The 19516-nt window shown below is 48.0% G+C and overlaps 1 protein-coding gene across 2 annotated transcripts in view; it reads right to left on the bottom strand.

Annotated features, from left to right (window-relative positions):
- Tgfa (transforming growth factor alpha) overlaps window positions 1-19516 on the bottom strand; it is a 98181-nt gene that overhangs the window by 63684 nt on the left and 14981 nt on the right. For both annotated transcript variants that reach the window (XM_046432384.2, XM_046432385.2), the window contains exon 2: window positions 694-747. In XM_046432384.2, the coding sequence (XP_046288340.1) occupies window positions 694-747 (54 nt within the window). The remainder of the gene's footprint in view (window positions 1-693; window positions 748-19516) is intronic.

Here is a 19516-nt window from a genome sequence, read left to right as displayed (position 1 = left end):
GAGGTGTAGCATCATAATTTAAGACACTGGAAACCCCATGAATATCCACTGGGGATGCTCCGTTAAACCCCACAGGCCCATTTTAGTGGAACATTGGAACAGTTTAAAAGGGTTGATTTCAGGACTTTCCCACAACATGGAAAAATGTCTAACCTCAACCCCTGAGGGATCAAAATCACCGGGACTCATCAACCCATGAACACACGTGCACAAAGGACATGACTTAGAACACGAGGGGGTTTGCCTCCTACACTTCCCATGCTTTCCAAAATGCTGATCTAAGATTTTTTTAAATGAAATGATTACTACACATTTCAAAACATAAACCAGAAAACTATTCAGCACAGAACAGTAAGAAGAAGGGGACACAGGCTTGGGAATGTGATGGGGGCGAGAGCTGGTCCTGAGCTCCTGGGCCCCTAGCCCTCTTCCCAGCACACCCACCTGCAGTGGTGGCTGTCAGAACAGCTAAAGGGAGACGGGGGAAGAGAGACCCCCTGCAGCCTGCAGTGATGACTGTCCTGTGAGTGTCCCTCTGCCTGAGATGAGGACAAGAGAGGACACAGAGAGGGGACAGGCAGGTACGCACGGGCAGGAGCCCAGGAAGGGAGCTCCTATGGTGAGGACACAGGCCCACGGTGGCCACGCTCCACCCGCCACACCCTGTCTGCATCCTGGGGAGGCTGTACTCACCGCTCAGGGGGGACGTGCTGTTCTCCAGGGCTTGGCACACAGCCAACACGATACCTGTGGGGGGGAAGCAGAGACAGGTAAGTGTCTACTCAGCTCAGAGCTTCCTCAGAGGACTGGAGGGCGGATCCCTTAAAAGGCCAAGCCTTGCTAGATTTCCAAAGGGTTCAACAGATAGGCCTGGCTACCTCATTTGTGGGACCCAGTGCATAGGGAGAACATGAGACCCCTTGTTCCAAAGGAGGAACAAAGCACCCAGGACAGGCACCCTAAGTAGCAAATCAATGTTTTCCTTCCTGCCACCTCTCTCCACCTGTCCCGGTGGACTTTCCTTTTTTTAAAAAAGCACCTTATAAGTACATTTCTGTAGTGGGAAAGCATGCATAACACATGTGCCATTTTAACCACTTTTCAATGTACACTGCAGTGACATTAAGTACGTTCATTCCATTATGTGTGTCATGGCTTTTTTTGTGGTTGTTGTTGGCTACGTATGTCATTGTGTGTCATGAGAGCACCTGCAGGGGGGCTGCAGCCCACCCCAGGTACACAGGGACCCTACTAGCAAGTGAGCCAGGGACCTACAAGTTGTTGGGTTTTCTCTCCAGGCAGCTGCTGGGCCAATGTGGTGCAATCTAATTAGGGTAGGGAAGTCCAGTCAGGTGTCTGTTCTTCCCAGGTACAAGGTGGATGGGTGACCGCCAAGGGTAGTGCACCCTCCATGCCAGGATGCACCAGGTGCCTGGATCAGGGAAGGGCAGAAGTTTGTTCCTCTCTGATTGCCCACTGAACAGGCTATGCAGCTGCCAGCTTGGGACGGTGACAGCTGCCACCATGCTCCACCATACCTAACCCTAATATTTTCTGTGTCCAGGAACCACCAGGGGCAGAGAGCATAGCTGGGGCAATGACCCACCCAGTGAGGGTGGGAGATGGCGGTAAACAGGACCACAGCAACCAATGCTGTCAGCCTGTGGTGCAGCTCATCATCCCGTTGGACTTCCCTTAAAGGACACAGATCCTAAGATAAAGTCAGGAGAATTTCAAGACTGCAGCTGCAGAGCATTAAACCTCCAGCTCAGGGTCACTATGAGTGTGGGGCTCTATGTGACCTGCAAAGTCACTCCTGGCCACAAATGACCTTATATACCCTCAAGTTATACATCAGAGGTTTCTGGAAACAGAGCAGCAAAACTCCAATGAAGAAGGAAACTTTTCTGAGTTCTGCAATTAGCACGAATTAGCTTCCCCAAACTGAAGTGCAGAAAGTCATCCCCATGACCATGCAGAGGGGCTGGGCCACACAGGTTAGCCCAAGGCAGATGCAGCAAGTCAGCACCGAAAACAAACAGACAAAACAACAACAACAAAGAAATGTCCTGTCTGCTACTTTGCCACAGCACAGGACCCTTATAACCCCCACCAGGCTAGCCATAGGAGCCTCCTTGCCTCTCTTCACTTAGGGCATGGACACAGGAGTCCTGACTCTCAGAGGAAAACATACCTGGAACAGAGAGAGCACCTACACTCATATGAGTGCTTCCAACTGCTTTTAGTGTCCAGGCCTGTTGTGTACTTCCCAAATATTGCTACAGAGTCTTGCACCAAATATTTGGGCCAAGCTTAGGGTGGGGCAGGGGCATTAGGAGGCAAAAATGAGTAAAATCTCCCACATCTTCTCCGTGCAATTCTTTCTTGTGGCCCCACAGGTGCTCACTTTGTTACTTAGCCTGTTAGGATTCCCCTGACATATTTCAAAGGGTAAATCTGGACTGCACACATCAGGTGCTTAAGCAAGGTACGTTGGTTGCAGCCAGGAAGAGCTGTAGAGGTTGCCGCTGGAAGCCAGGGAACAGGCTTCTCCTGACTTTACGTCAGCACTGCCAAAAACTACTCTGGGCTCAAGTCAGCCAGGGACCCCTCATCATACCAAGGAACGACTCAGGAGATGCCTCTCCAGGGGGAACGTGACTGGCCTGTCATGAACTGTCCCTGAACTAATGAATGATCTTCACGCCTCCTTCCCTGCCCTGTATCCTGTCAGTCAAGGTAAACACAGCCCAGTTCCTGGGCTCCACGTCAGCCTCTGGAACACAAACACCAACTCTCCAGGAAGAAGAGGGTGTGCGCTGGGGCCGTTCCCTCAGCCTGGGGGCAAGTGGCTTCCCCTCTTTCAGTTCCTCACCTGTAAGCCATCAGCTGCCAGACTCACAAAGGTGTTTTGGGAATTAATTAAAGTTTGAAAAACCACCATGTTCCACAGATGAAAGGCACTGAGGTTTTTATTCACAATTTGAGCAATTCGAGAAGAATAGTTCCTTTCTATACACTCACGTTCCCATGGAAAACATCTTCCTGAGGCTCTGGCTGGGCAATCCTGTTCAAGCACAGCTTCAGTAGAGGCCCCACGACAGGGGGTGAGGTGAGGCCTCTGCTTTCTTTTCACTACATGGTGAGCTCATTAAGGTGGTCTCGGACTAGGAAGAAAGGGGACAACCCTCTCTTCTCAGGTCAGGCAGGGGCACTAATTGGGTTCCAGGCCCAGCACACTAGAGTTTTGCATTATCTCACTTTGTCCTCATAATAACCCATGACACTAGCACCTCTCAGCCTCCCTGCCTTCCGAACCAGCTGGTGGGGATACCCATCTGTGCAGATGAGAAAACTGAGGCTTGGCAAGGCTAAGACATTTACACAAGCTCCAGGGGCCAAGTTCCAGACTCAGGTCTATCCACCTGCTGTGCCCAGGCCTGTCATGAAACACTGGCGGTGTGTACTTATCAGTAACGGAGCTCCGAGCTCCATCTCAAAGGACAGACTCAGCAGGCCCAGGGGGTGAAGGCTGGTCATTCTCTTCTGAGAGCCATAACCATTACCTCTTAGGATTTCCCCACTCCCTCCAACTTCCTCCCCTAGGCAAGGATGGCAGAGGGACTGTCCAATCTGCTTAAGCCCAGGCGTCCGGAGCTCTGGTTACATGGCTATGGTTGGAAAGCCAGATTGTGTGAAGGCCTAGAAAACCATGGCCTCGGCAGGCTCCAAGGCTCAAGAGATACAAAAGGAAGGGCAGGCAGAGCCCAGTCACAGGGCCAGCTGCTGCCCGCAATGGCTCAGGGACACACAGTCCAGATGCAGGCTCTGTGGCCACAGCCCCAGATTCCTCCTGCCCGAGTTTCAATACTGCTGGCCACCAGCCCTCAGGATAGGAACTGAGGGCCACCCAGCCAGCTTTCCTCTAGGACAGGAATCCTTTATTGGTGGATCCTGTCAGCATCCTATTACTGTCTAAATAGCTCCAAAGTGGGAAATCCCAAGACTGTGGACTTCAAAAAAGAATAAGAAAAGTAGGGGGTGGTGTTGAGGGGAAAACCACACATAACGGAAGAAAAAACCCCAAAAGTCTCATGAAAGCCAGATCCTCAGCCCCCAAGGCAGAGTCAGAAGCCAGGCTGGCTCTTGGGGACAAGGGTGGCAGTGCTGTAATCCAGCTGTCTGGAACTCAGACAAGAGTTCCCAACAGAAACAATGTAATGAGAGAGACCCGCCTGTTCATCTGGAGTTCACAGAAGTGGAGCCACCCTGGAACCCGTCCACAGAGGGGCCAGTGGGAAGTGCTGTTGAGACATGATGGACACCCCTGTTCTCCCAGCAGGATGTCCCTGCTCCAGCTCCTTGCTCTTGCATGGAACTGGCAATTCTGGAGATAGGGATCCAGATGGTGTCTTTGGCATGCATCACCCTCTCAATTAACCACCATCTGGTGACCACCTCTTCTATGGCGCTTAGACCTGGAAGGAACATCCTCTGGCCCCTGGCCACCCCAACAGAGGTGACCATGGCCTGCTCTGGCTTCCACTGCAGCTAGTATTTGCTTCCAGGTGCCTGCCTATTTAACAGGACGGCTCAGTGGTCTCCCACTAAAACTCCAAGTGCCCAATAATGTCTCATCTATGTTTGGGTCCCTAAGCCAGGGTCCCTAAGCCGGCTACTTTAGTAAAGGGCCAGGTTTAGGGGTTGAAGATATGTAGGGAGCCTGGAGGAAAATTGCACCTTTGGGTACAACATGCTCTGGGTTCCAAGAAGGTGGTGAGGACAGATTAAGAGTGATGCAGGGCAGGGGGGTAGCAGGTGGGCTAGAGAGTGGGGCACAAGGGAGTGTGGGTGTTTATGGGGCTCTCAGGCTCCCCCTTTCTTCTCCTACCATCCTTGGGGCTGGGAGTCTGGAGGAAAGAGCCAGGAGCTTGGGAAGTAATGGGTGGTACCTAGAAGGGGGGAATCCTTCAGCTCACGGCAAGGTCTGCAGGGGCACCCAGGTAGGCACGAAAATACACATTTAGTAGGTCACATAGAACCCAGGGCCTGCAGTACAGGTTCATGGCATCTTCTCTTATAAATTATATACCAACATTTAAGTTTTATCAAGAAGTATTGTGGGATTTTACCAGCATAGCAAAAATTGCCCAATTTTTTATAATCTTATCAGTATTTTTAAAATCCCCAAAGTTGACATCCTGGTGAACTTGCTGACTTCAGAGCAAGAACTGATTGGGAAGAGGGAAAAATGAAATGCTCTGCAGGAGAGCTGTGGGACCAGGGGACCAGGGGACCAGGAGCCAGGCCCCTGGAGACTTATCTGTCTGTTGGTTAGGATATCAGTGCCAGAAGCGGCCACAAGGCATCCCCAGCGGAGAACAGCTGTGCTCTCTCTCCTGGGAAGAGGTGACAATTCACTTTTGGCCCTGTTCCCAGTGATGCCAGTACACTGTTCCCAGAGAACATCGGGCAAAGCTGCAGAGGAATTTGTGGAGGAACTGGCCAGACGGGATTAGGAAAACTCTGGGGATGGCAAGGACAAGAGTTTAGAAATATGTGACATGGGAATGAATCACCTTGGGCAGATGGGCCCATGGGACAGAGGGCCCTTTCTGTCATAATCCCAGCCTCTGGAGCGCTACTTCCAAAACACAGGTTTGACCTTGTGACCCAGGGAGACAGTGTGATGGGGAAATCACCTGAAAAGGCTAGTGTTGTATTCAGGTGGCAGAGCAGAGAAACCAACGATGCAGGGTGGAGGACAGGCTTTAACCTCCACCAACCAGGGAAGTCCTGATACCTGCTCCCAAGCAGAGCCATGTCAGCCAACACGTTAAACTCAGAAGGCATTTTTGTGCTGGGACAGGGTGGTAGAGGAGCCTGATGGAGTCTCTGGAGTTCCCATCTCATATGGTTCAGTAATGGAATTATTCTCATGGCTATTATCATAATTAATAATAGCAGCTGCAATATTTGTTTGAGCACTTACTATATACCTAGCATCTTCTCATTCAACAGAGTTCAAAATAGGAACGCTTGGTTCTGCATCCCCCATCCAAAATTCTCTGGTCCAAAAGTGTTTTAGAATTCAGATCTTTTCAGATTTGTGCATATTCACATACATATAAAATGAAATATCTTGGGAAGGGGACTCAAGTCTAAACATGGAATTCATTTGTTTCATATATATCTGATATGTGAGGACAGAAGGTAACTTAATACAATATTTTTAGCATGCCTTCATTTTGACTACAACTCATTACATGAGGTCAGGTGTGGAATCTTCTATTTGTGGGTTCATAACAGTGCCCAATTTCAGATTTTAGCCAGAAGTTGTGGTTCACATCTGCTGCTCAGGAGATTGAGGCAGGAGGATCACAAGTTCAAGGCCAGCCTTGCCAACTTAGACCCTGTCTCAAAATTAAAAGTAAAAAGGGCTGGGGATATAGATCAGTGGTTGAGCACCACTGGGTTCAATCTCCAGTAGGAGAAAAAAAAAATGTTTCAGATTTTGAAGCATTCTGGATTACACATTGTAGGATTAGGGATATTTAACCTGCATTACGCTCCAGCTTTAGAGTCAAGAAAGTGGAGATACAGGGGGTTAAGACATCTGTTCAGGGTCCCCTAGTTTACAAGTGATGGATACTGCAGCTCATGTTACAGGGCCCAGTTGGTTCTATTTTGCTTCAGAGCACTTCTGTGAAGTACAAAGAGCACATGTGTGCTAGCAAATACAGATCTCCTCCTTTCTCACCTGGATCTAGATAGTAAGGGAAACAGTATGGGGAAAACAGGCTAACAAGGGAGCCCAGAGACTGGGTCATCCACGAAGGTGTTACTTTTAGCAAGTCATGGCACCTCTTCAATCTTGGTCTCTTTATCTTTAAAAGGCAGGGTGGGCCAGAAGATTTACCAAATCCCAGAATTCTGGGCAGTTATGAAGACATAGCTGTCTATCTTCCTCAACTGTCTAGCTGGGGGAATACGGGCCTGGTTTCAATTCCTTATAAGTGGATCCTCTAACTTTAATCAGGGATCAGGCAAAATGAAGTCTGTGTGTGCCCTGTCTCAAAGAAAGTGTGCTTGCTTGATGACAATTCTGTCTTGTGATTTAGCACGGAATCTATTATGTCAATGATCAAAAGATGGATGAGATCCTAAAACAGGGTGCTTCCCGTGTCTACATTTCCATTGCAGACTTAATGATGGCTTGCTAATCTATGCCAAGGTCACAACCTATTAGGGTCAGTGAACTTGGGATCCTCAGGTGCCCTTCCTAATGACTTCTGAGGTGGCCATAAACAGTAAAGTTCAACTTGATGAGTCTAAGGCAATACCTGAGATGATGACATCATAGAAAATGGGCCAGCTTTACCTGAAAGTGCACAGGAATTTTCTATGTCCATCTAAATAGGTCCAAGAATGGGAAAAACTGAAGTGTTCAGAATGAACCTTCAGGATCAAGGAGGCAAGAGAGATTAGCAGATGGGGCCTGCATCATAACTCACTACCATTTTTTGGTTATGACTTGTGGGTCTGTCACGGCAGAGCAGAAAGGAGTTTTGCCATCAGACCTGGGTCTGAATCCTGATCTGCCTCTCATTGGCCATGAGACCCAGCATCCCCATAACCTAACTTTGTGGAGCCTTGATGTCCGTCTGTAAAGTGAGGATAACATTCCTCACAGGCCTACTGTAAGGATTAAGCAAAATGAAATGAACCAGTAGGCAAAGTCCCTAGACCATCTGCAAATGCCCACTAAACGTGGCAGTTGACGGTGCTTCCTCCTGGATTTTCTCCTTGGCTTATTTCATCATAACCTCCAGGAAGTTCAGGACAAGGAGTTGGTCCTGGTCCCCCATCCCTGCCCTCCCTGGGACTCACCAAGAGGACGTCAACAAAGGGGTTTTACTTGAGGCCAGGGTTACTTAGGCGCAGGCCAGTGATATTCCAGGCACTGACCTTGGAATATTATGCCTTTCAAGGGTTTAAAAAAATCACTACTTACTTTTGTTCATGAGTCAAATATTGAGTACCCACTTACTGTTACCAAATTAAAAAAAAAAAAAAGAGAGAGGAGATCTGTGATTTGTCCTGAAAAATGACCAAGGTACCTGAGATAGCAACAGAATCCACACTATCAGAGAAAAATGGAGTTCCACTCAACCAGGAAAGCAGACGAGCATGGGTTAAAGTCATGGCTACCACTTGCCAGAGACACTGGGCTGATCCTACAGTCCCAGTGATGCTTCCACACCCCAACACCATCTCCACCCCCACCCCCCCAAACTCCCACACCAACGCCTGCTTATCAAACCACAAGTTCAAAATTAGCTCTGCCTCCTTCTGGGTTCTGGGCAGGACTGAAGACCCAGCAGCCATCCGTCAGCCCCTCCCTCCTTTACTCATCCAAGCCACACCCTCCTACACACCCTGCCTCCACTGTCCATCCTCCACAGTGGCATCCACCGCCTGTATCCCTACCGCCCTGCCCCCCAAACAGGCTTCATCTCTCCCTGGTCTAGCCCAATAGCTGCCAAACAGGTTCTTCTGCCAACAGCCTTTTTTTACCTTTGCCCCTGCTGCCAGAGTGAGTTTGCTGGACCATATCAGTCCTTTGCTCCACACGCTCCACACCACTCAGGACCCAGTCCAGAGACAGAACCCAGTCCCGAGTTCGAAGCATAGGTTTAAAGTGCATCAGCTGCTCTCAGACCTTATTTCCAGCTACAGTCCACACCCACCTCCTGCACCTCCCTCCCTGCCCCCTGCACCCCCTGTCCCCCACCCCTTAGCAGGCAGAACCCAGCTTAGTGCCTTGGGCTCCCGCCATTCAGATCCTCACTCAAGTTCCTTGCAGCCACTCACTTTTAGTTACCTGCCCAAGCTTCAGTTTCCTTTGCTGTAAAATGACATAAAGAGGTATCCATCTCCTGTACAGGTGTATTGTAAAGAAGAAATGGGGGAGGGAGGCGATGCATGAGAAACCTATAGTCTATTAACTGGCACATAATAAACATGCAACCAATGGCAACTGCCATTGACAGTAACTAATATTATGATGCTCTCAAATGTTTAATGTGATGGACATACTCATTACCTTGACCTGATCATTACACAATGGACACATATATTAAATCATCACATTGTACCCAGTAAATATGTACAATTGTTATGCATCAATAAAGTTTTCTAACATGTAGATCTCTCAAGTTGCCACGCCTCCTCCTCTACCCATGGGAATCAAATTTGCTCCTCAAAGCCTTGCTTGAATGTCAGAGGGAATCATTCCTTATTTTATTCTGACTTGTGGTTTGGAAGTTTTCACATCTTATCTGGGTTACCCCTCTAGTGTGGCCAGGAGCCATTCCTTAATCTTCTCTGTCCTAACACCTGCACCTCATTAGGCGTTCAGTTAGGTTGAACTGAATTTCTGAGAGGTCACCAGCTTAAGAAGAGAGTCAGAGGGAGCTGAATAGTGAGAGTGTGCAGAGCGAGAACAGGAAAAGCAGCCAATCCTTCTCACGTTCTTTTCTTCCTAAAGCTTAGGTCATGGTCTTTACTTTGATTTCAGTGGAGATGGAACACAATTGAATCTGACATTCGTTCATTAATTCAAGTGCTTCCTGAGCACCTACCCCATGGAAGACACAAAGAGGGAGGGAGGAACTAAAAATCCCTTCTCTTATAACCTCTATAGCCTTTTCTTCCTATGGGAAATGCTCTTTCTATTCTTGAAAACTATTACATTCAACTCTGCTATAAATGTCTGGCTACACCATTATTCAGTTCGGTGTTAAAATGTGTCTATTTAAATAACGATGTCAATAGTGTCACTAGAATAGAAAATCCACGGAGGAGTTAAGGAAGTGTGGTCCTTATCTGAGATCTGAGTGAAGTTAGCTGAACTGGCCTGACAGGCGACCCTGAGTCATTTGGTCACCTTATGAGATGACCCCTGAAACATTTTTTTTCCCCATTCTTAGTTTTGTTGGTTTTTTCTGAAACTTGACTGAGAAAATGGAAAGCCCTACACTGAGTGTTCCCTAAGGAGGCCTGGACATATCCCAAAGGGGAGAACAAAGGAGTGAACAGGGATGTCTGAGCTCATTAAATGGCAGCTTACCCAGCCCAGGGAACACTCATTGTCCACTCTGCCCAGGGCTCTCCAAGCAAAACACAATTGCAACTCTAGACCAGGAGACACAGTTGAAGCAAAAACATTCAACGGTGTTCCTCCAAGTAGCTCTGAGGGTCCCTATCCAAGCTCTTTCCTCCACTCCAAAGGTCCAAGTCTTCTAAACACACCAACTCATTCTCTCCCATGTGGTCACTCTCCCAACCACATGACCTCATTTCTACCCAGGCTTCTAGGCCCTGCACAACCCCACACTCTCCATGATGCCCCCAGTGCTCCAGCAGGCAGGGTTCTCCTCTTGCACCCCTAATACTTATCAGTGATGGAGCCAGAAGTGGTTCCTACTTAGGTCAGCCACATGGACCACTCAGAGTTCTCTGTCCCTCCCTCTTAGCCCAGATCTCATTTCCCACCATCTCTGATTTAGGACAACTGATTACTATCTTCCCTTCCCTACTTCAAGGGACAAGTGAGAATATTTGTAAAAACACTTTGAGCTATTTAAACTAACAAATGCCCAGAAGTGACCCCCCCCCCATGCACAGGGTTAGCAGGGAAGGGACATAACTGCAAAGGAGGTGACATGTGCTCTTCCTGACATCCAGGGAAGCATGCAAAAAAAAACAAAAAAACAAAAAAAAACAACAAAAAAAAAACCAACAACCAATAAAAAACTATGGAAACCCACACAGGAGACTGACACTGCCTGTTGAGACACCTTTGTTCCTGGCAGGTGTGATACCTTACACTGCTATAGACGTCTCTCTCTACTAGTCCCAATGCCCTCACCCACTTCAAAGTCTGACAGAGCCATGTTGCCCACTAACTGCTGGTCTGAGAGGACCCCTTCCTATAACCAGAGCAAATGGCATACAGGGGCAGCACATCTTGCCTAGCAATCAATTAGTTAATCAGGATTCAAGGCATTGAGCATCTGCAGGGGATGGGGAAGGCCCTGTGCTCCTGCCCATCTGCACAGATCTAGCCGCATCTATTTTTTTGCCAAGAAGGAGCAGACCTCTTGGGCAGAGTTAAGGTTTTTCGAAGACCTGGGTGAACTTCCTCTTCCTCACAGCCTGCTCCTGTGCTGGCTCCCCACCTGATTTCCTGGAACTATAAGGCAATGAAGCAGCAGCGCTGAGCCTCTCGGGTGGCTCGACTTCCCCAGCTGTGAGTCAACTTGCAGGCGCCACAGGGCCAAGCTCTGATATCACAAAGATGCTGTACCAACCAAGGTGCTCCAGAAACCTGCTCCAGCTGACGGATACTATGATCTGAGCCTGGAGGTATCTCTGGAAAGGGCTACACTTGACTTTCCCAGAGTCCTAGAGGGAGGGAGGAAGAAGAAGAGCTGGGGGAGTGGGCCAGAGATAAGACTGGGGAACCACGGGCAGATACCACAGCTCTGTGGGCAGGGCCCAGGCCCTTCAGAGACATGATGGCTAAATAGAGAAGTGCAGGCACTAAATGCCACCTCTGCACGAGTCCCAGGGATGTGGCAAGCCTGTACCTCATCAGTGTAGGCCCACTGGCCCTGTCCCAGCTTCCCTGGCCTCATGGTGGCCCCAGAATTGCCACCCTCTGGCCCCAGGGCAGCAGGAGTTTTGCTTGTTTAGACCTCAAACAAGCAGAGTTGGCCTCCTGGGAGCCCCAACCCAGCCAGGGGCATTCCCTCAGCTGTGGCAAGACCATACAGAGCCATCCCTCCCTGCCAGTGGCTTAGAAGTAGGGTATGAGCAGGGAGGAGATGAAAATAAGCAATCCTTGAACTCTGCCCCATTTCCTCCTGTGAATGACAAGCTCATCCCTCCCCACTACTCCACCACACTCAGAACACCCCAGGACCAACCTGTGGATGGCATTGCAAGACTTGGGGTTTGTGCCAACATCAATATCAGGGTGACTTGGCAGACTCTCCCATCAATGCAGTGTCAGCCTGGGTGCGGGGGCCACTTGGGGGTGGAGATGGCACTGCACCAGTGCTTATCACCACCTTCCCCATTGCCTTCGGACAGCTCATTTGACCAGATGAGGTGGCTGATTGAGAAGCAAGGTCAAACAGGAGGCAACGAGTCCCCAGAACTACAGATCTTCATGAGTTAAGGGGAAACACCTTTAAGGTTTGGTAGGCCCATATTTCTTAACCCAAAACACATTGCAAGCTGGGAAAATGTCTCAGTTCTTTTCCCAGAAGTGAAGGGCAGGAGCTGGGGAATAGGGAGGGAGCAGAGGAGGAAACAGGTGACAAAGGCCTGGGTGACAAGTGTAGGCACCCAGCTGCCAAAGGGCCCAAGGGAAGAGTGGGTAGAGGGTACCAGACTTTACCTTTCACTGAAGAGCCCACCAGACCATCCCCTGGCCTAGGGCTTCTCTCCACTGGTAGTACACCTACCTTGGAGCACCCGAAACCCCTGGGGGCAGGTTTTGATGCCAAAGGACTAGGGGAGCACCCCTGGTATTTCATGGGTGGGGCCCAGGATGCTAAGTTTCTGTAATGCACAGGACTCTGTCCTGCTTAAGATGCTAACAGTGCTCCCTGTTGAGACACCGTGGACCCTGGTAGCGAAAGTCCCTTCAACCTCGGGCCAGTCAGCTTCCAACTGCACCTGGGCAGAAGTGTTCAAAACTCAGGGGAAATGGAACTGGCTGGTAGTCACAAGAGGTGACTGTAAACTGTATGTGGCCTCTGAGAAGCTTTCAGTGGACTGTGGTGATCTGCTCCACCCTCATTTAACTGGAATGCTCCACCCTGTCAGTTTTTCTCTCCATCCTTGGTCCATCTGTCTGTGTCTTTCTCTATTAACCCAATAGGAAGCCTGTCCATAAAGCAGCAAGATTGACAGGCCACAAACAAAATGGTTCCCAGGGTTTTATAGCTGGGGGTCCAAGGAGATTCAGAAACTCAAGGGAGGGAAGGGAACACAGGGTGAGGCACTCGACTTTTTCCTGGTCTGCTGCTGGGCTTTAGAGATCTTGAGGTATTCCCCTTGGGACACCACAGGTTCTCACGGCCACGTGTAGCAAAGCTGCTCAGTGGAGGCTGCAAATGCCCTCGGTCCTGAGGAAGAGTCTCATTTGCTGACTATGGGGACAAACTGGTAAGGAAGGAGACCTGCCATCTACACGGGGCTGGGGGGTAGAGAGCATCACGTGCCTTTTGGTGGCATCAGTTTAAAGCAATTCAAAGGAAAACAAAAACCTAGTTGAAACCATGCAGCACACATGGAGGACACCGCATTTCTCCTCCAGGAAGGTGGCAGCTCCCCACCAAACCTGATCTTGCCCTTTCCCTACTGACCACTTTGGTTTTTGTTGGGAAGGGCAGAGATGAGGAGTCAAAGGGAAGAAGGAACAGGGAAAAAAAAAATCCTCTTTTTCTAGAATGACTCAGCTCTAGTGAGAACAGGAGGACCACAGAAAAAAGAACAGAGAGGTAGTACTCCACATCGGAGCCCCAGACGAGTACAGAGAGAAAAGATCTTGGATTACTCATTTTCAGAGAATGAGGTATCGCCTGGAGAAACCAGACCCATCTCAATGCAAAGTGGTTTAGGCATCGAGACCAACTGGTGAAGTGGAAGAGCCACTTCAGAAGACAGTTTGGCAGTTTCTTACAAAACTAGACATACTCTTACACGATCCAGCAATCATGCTTCTTGGTATTTACCCCAAAGAGTTGAAAACTAATATCCACAGAAAAACCTGTGCATGAATGTTAACAGCAGCTTCATTCAAAATGGCCAAAACCTGCAAGGAGGCAGCCATGATGTCCCCAAATAGATAAGCAGATAAATAAATGATGGTACAGTTCTACCATGGGATATTATACTGAATAAAAATACAGGGAGGACTCTTAGATGTATAAGGTTCAAGAAGTGGAAGAAGCTCTCTACTGTCTACTTATAACTATGGTGTTCTGGAAAAGGCATAGAGATGGTGAAAGGGTCAGTGGTTGTCGGGAGCTTAAGATGGGGAAGAGGAAGGGATGAACAGGGGATTTTCAGTGCAGTGAATCTACTCCACAGGACACCATGATGGTGAATTATAATGGTCATTATAAATCTATCCAAGCCTATACAATGTATAACACCAAGACTGAACTCTAATGTAAACCAGGACCTTAGTTTTGACTTATTTATAGTTTATGACTTATTTTAGTTAAATAATAGTGATTTCAGTTAATAATAATGTGCCCATATTGGCTCATCAATTGTAACATCCCACACCAATGCAAGATGCTCACAACAGAACAGCGTGTGCAGTTTTCTTGAAACCTGAAATTGCTCTAAAAATATTCAAATGAAACAAAACAAACCAAAAAAACCCAGCTGATGACAACTACAACATGATAAAGTGAATTAATCTTCTCCATATTATGAATTGTCCAGCCACACTGATTCCCTAAAAGGTTCTTCTCCTAGGAAGGCATGACTTGGGTTGGGCTTTTCTAGAAAGGCAGAGGAGACGCTGCTTGGCTGCAGACCACAAGCCTTCCACAGAGCACCAAGGCTCTCAGCACATCCACTACCCACTGCTCCCCAGTGTGAAGTCAGAAGACAAGTTAGCTTTTGCCATCACTATGAATTCTACCTGGTTGCAAACTTAGGGCAAGAGCACAGTAACTTCTCCTCTGTCATGGGGTCATGTTGGAAGGCTGGGTTCAACAAGTCTCTACTGATGGTAGCTTCTGAGGGGAAGCAATGGCCAGCGTTGGTCAGTGGCCAAGCTCCCTGGGCTGGGCCATCCTGTACCCGAGACTCACTCTCAAACTGACAGCACATCAGATGAGAGGAAGCAGGGAAAAACATGACCCCTGTAGAAATGGGCCCCAGAAGACCCAATGGAGGGGGCAGAAGGCGGAGGGGGCAGAGCCACGTGTGAGGGGTCTTCCAGAGAAGGCTTTCAGTAGGGAGGTCAGAAGGCAGTCGGGAATCTGAGCAGCCTTGGACACAACCAAGAAAATCCAGTACTCTGTGTTCAGGGCCAGTGGCCTGGATTCTGTGGTTTCTCACATAAAACAATGTATCTGAGACCTGCTCCCTCCAGGCTGAAGTTACCAACACAATTTTTCTATCTGCGGTCAGCATGCTCTGTGACTGAGGCAGAATACAAGCGTTAGCAGGGATTGCTGTTAATGCACCCTCCAGCTTCATCTATGACAGGGGCCTGAGGGGGCAGCAGACAGCCTTCATCATCAAAGGAGGTTGCAGCTACTGAGACCCATCCCACCCTCTTCTTCCTGCCCCTGCTTACACTTCAGGTAGGAAAGGAGCAAGAGAGACTGGGGGCTTTCAAGTTGTCCAGCATCATCCTCCTGTAAAACCCAGTACAAGGTCATGAGCAAGGGGCTCATCCCTCTCCTGCTTTATTTTTTCCTCCCACAACTCAACATTTTATTTCTGCCTCCTTGGGATCAAGTGATGGGATTGTGGGGCAGGGGTGTGTGTTTGGGTCCACTGTATTCTCAGTGCCTAGGACAGCTCTCAAGAAATGTTTGCTGAATGAATTCAGTTCCTTTTCATACCAAGCCTGCCAGACAGTCCCAGAGAGAAGGCCAGGGGTCATGAACTAAGAAGATAATCCTTGAGTGCCTAGTCAAGCAGGAGAACTTTCTAAGGACCCTGAAGAATCCAGATACTTTCAGTCTGGAATAAAAAGATATTGTTAGAACTTTTCTATCATAGAATCTTCATCATAGAAGTTTTCTATCATAGAAGTTCTCCAAGAACTAATGCGGACACTTGAGTATTTTCTGTATTGAAGATGTACGTGTATACAAAGGGTCATCATGAAGGTCCTTTCTGAAGAAGGGACATCTGAAAGACATCTAAACAAAACCAGGGAGCATATCCTTGAAAAGACGTGATGGAAGAGCACCCAAGGCTGAAGGAACACCAAATGCAAAGGTCCTGGGGTGGCAGTGAACTGAGATGGCCAAAAAAAGATCAGGAAGGCTGGTGTGGCTGGGGCAGGACAGCGGTGGAAATGAGCTTGGAGAGTTGCTAGGGCAGAGGTGTCCTGTGGGGACCCCTACAGTCTGGATTTTATTTCTCTCTGGGCAGTCCCTGGAAGGTTTTAAACAGAGGAGTCCCTCAGGGGGCTAGGGACAGAAGAAGTCTTAAGGGGCAACAATGGAACCTGGAAAGAGTGGGATGGGACTCCTGCAGCAGTCAGGTGGGGGATGAAGATGGCAGTCATGGAGGACACAAGACGTGGTCAGATGTGAACAGAACAGAAACAGTGGGCAGACTTGCTTTTGCTTTTATTTTCAGGGGAGGAAAACACCCTAGAGTGTCCTGAAGGATGGCAGGACATAACAGTCCACACCCGCCCAGGCTCCTTGCCTTGCTGGGATACTAATTTAACCCTGTCTAACAAGGGCTCACTGGTACTTTTACATGGCTGTGGGATTAGGTTTATGGACCACTTTTTTCAAAGCCTAAGTACTGTTTTTAAGAAAATTAATATGGCATGAAATATTAGCAACATAAGTAGAGATACATTCAATTCTTGGAAACTCATCTTTTTCTCATTCTTAAGCCCATCATCTCAAGCAGGAAGTCAAATACATGACACACAGATCAATGCCTCTCTGCTGAACCCACAGCAGACATTACTGGTTGATCACAGCACTGTTTCCCACTGAACTCAGATGCACCCATCAATTCCTTCTAAACAACCACTTCCAAGTGATCAGAATTGGCCTAGAAGATGGATTTACTTCCCACTTCTGCTCAAAAAAAAAAAAAATCTGCTGCTAGGTCAATGATGTTCTGGGGGTAAGAGGTGGAGAGGGGAAGGAAGGGGAAAATGAAGAGAGATTCTGGGGGTAAATTATTTATAATCAATAAACACATACTAGCCAACCACTGTTACTGCAGAAATTTGAGAATAGGCATAAAAGGAAAGGTGAAATAAAACGCCCACCAAGTAGGAAATGAAAACTCTAGATGAAACACACACTAAACACATACACAGACACACACACTCATGAACTCACACAGAAATGTTACTGCCAATACAGTAAGAGGTCACCCAAAGACACCAATGGGTATGAGTATACCCTACTCCAGTACAAGGGAGATAATATGCAAGAATAGCAATGGCTATTCACACAGACTTACCCACCTCCTCAAAGCAAAATGTTTTTATACAAACAAAGCCCCAGATTTTCAGAAAGTTTTGCCTGTGAAGCCTCTGAAAATAGCTCATCAGGAGAGAAACAGCCCAGGTGAAAACAAGGCCTTAGCCATTTATACAAGAAGCTAAACTGGAGAAAATCAAGAGCAGCATGTAGCTAGGCAAGGTGGAGCACCCCAGAATTTCTTCAGTGGTTTCCAGTTATCTCACTTTGGGGGTGGGGGCGGTATACACACTTTCACAAAAATTTATGACTTTATCTTCAAGGCCAAACAAGGAGGCCATTTGTCCACTTCTGCTTTGCTCCCAGTGAAGTCAGAAGTCATCACCGCCCTAGAGGGGACCCTGGACTAAGCCAGAACCAGGCTCTGGGGCCCTGGCCAGCTCAGAGAAGCAGACCACACACACCAGGAAGGTAGTTAACCGGCAAGCCTGCTCTCACCCCCACTCACAAGGGCAGCTGGTGCCTGCTTTGTTGAAGGAAGTATATTCAAGGGAAGATGCATATCATATTATATTTTCTGGGATAAAACGAAAACAAAAACATACCCCTCCCCTAGGCCTGCAGTTCGTTTCTCAAGGCTGGGAGTGCAGATAAGCTGTCTGTGACCTCTCAGACAGTCTCCATCCTTGGCCTGTGGAGAGTCCCCTGCTGGAGCAGAGTCCTCTCCCTTCTTTAGGCAGTTCCTCCCACAGAGGAACCCCAAACAGCCAGAAAATATTGTTCCCTGGTGATAGAAGTGCATCTCTGAACAAGGAGGCAAGGTGCTTTCCCATCCTGTTAGAAATCCTTTTCCTTGTTATCATTCACCAGCTCTGTGTCCTCTGACATCCTGGGGTTCAAAGGTACAAGCTGAAAAGATGAAAATTTTTGACCCAAAGTGACTGATCTGTTCCCCCAACTTAAACCTTGCCCCCCCACCCCCCCACCACAGAATGTTACAACTAAAAGGCACCCATCAGACAAGGAAGGAGGGCTAAGGAGCAGGTCACCAAGACATTAGGAGACTCAAAGGAAGAGACCACAGCTCGAGGTGCAGAAAACCTGTGGGAAAGGCAAGATAGGAGGCCTCTGCTCTGGAAGCAACAGCAATTTCATAATAAGCTGCTCTCTTTCCTGTCTCAGGAGCTGGTGTCTGACAACATCACCTCTTCCTCCCGGTGGCCCAGCAGAATGAGCTGTGTACAGTCACCAGTGAGTCAACTTTTTATTTTTATTTTTTTGGACTCTGTAGTGGATGCAACCTGCTTCAAGCAAATCAGACGTGTGAATGATTTGGATTCACAAATTAAGGGGAGATTTTTTTTTTCTAGAAAAGGATCATCCAATAAGGTCCTTTAATATACAGATTTTTAAAAACTGTCCATTTAAAAGAATCCATTACACTTGCTGTTTCATGTGTAATACATGGTTTGCCCGTGTATACCACTCTCTCACCTTTCCCCAAAGAAAAAAAACACCCTGAGCACACTTTTGAAGAATGATCATACGGTGGCCCTTCTGGAACACATTGGGATCCAGACTCTAACCAGATATTGAAGTGACAAATCAGAGGTGCAAAGGCCATCAAAAAATGCTTCCAGCCGAGTGACGCTCCTACGTGCAAGCCAAACTGCAAGTGCTCTTTGTGTTCTTGTCTGCTATTCTATACAGTCAACTAGAAATGCCTGTGCTTTTTGTGGGTATGTGTCATCGCTAAAGTTGGGGGAGAGGCGTTTGGAAGTATGGCAGCTATTAGCGAACGTGCTAATGCAGGTTCTATCTTTAGTTGGACTGTGAAGAACTAAATGTGTTAACTCACAAGTGTGAAAGACTCCTCTGTCTTCTGCTATTATTTGGGGGGAATGTTGGCTGGAGTTGAAGTGGGAGAAGGAGGCGTTGGGGACAGCACCCCAGCAGAGGATTTTAGAGGCTTCAGGTCACAAGCTTTGTGACTTTCAGGCATGTCACCTACTGGGGGACAGATTGCATCCATGGGCGAGATCCCCCCTTTAAAATAAACACCTTTTTGAAAGAAATGTATGCTTGCAATGAAAACAGGCTCCTATTAACAAAATTATCATAAGTTCCCGGATCACAAAAAAAGATATGTCAATAGTTTGTCTCATGTGACTGATTATCTGTCGTGGGAACACCTTGGCTCCATAGAAGAGGGAAAAGGCCCTCTACCATAGTTATTTCTTTATGATATTTCATAGTATTAAGAAGTCGTAGTCTTTCTTTTCATGACA

The sequence above is a fragment of the Marmota monax genome, unplaced genomic scaffold (genome assembly GCF_021218885.2).
Source record: "Marmota monax isolate L192 unplaced genomic scaffold, Marmota_monax_Labrador192_F-V1.1 WCK01_AAM20220418_F8-fsc00106, whole genome shotgun sequence".
Lineage (NCBI taxonomy): Eukaryota > Metazoa > Chordata > Mammalia > Rodentia > Sciuridae > Marmota > Marmota monax.
Note: the sequence above shows the minus strand (reverse complement) of the source record. Positions and strands in the feature narration are given on the sequence as shown.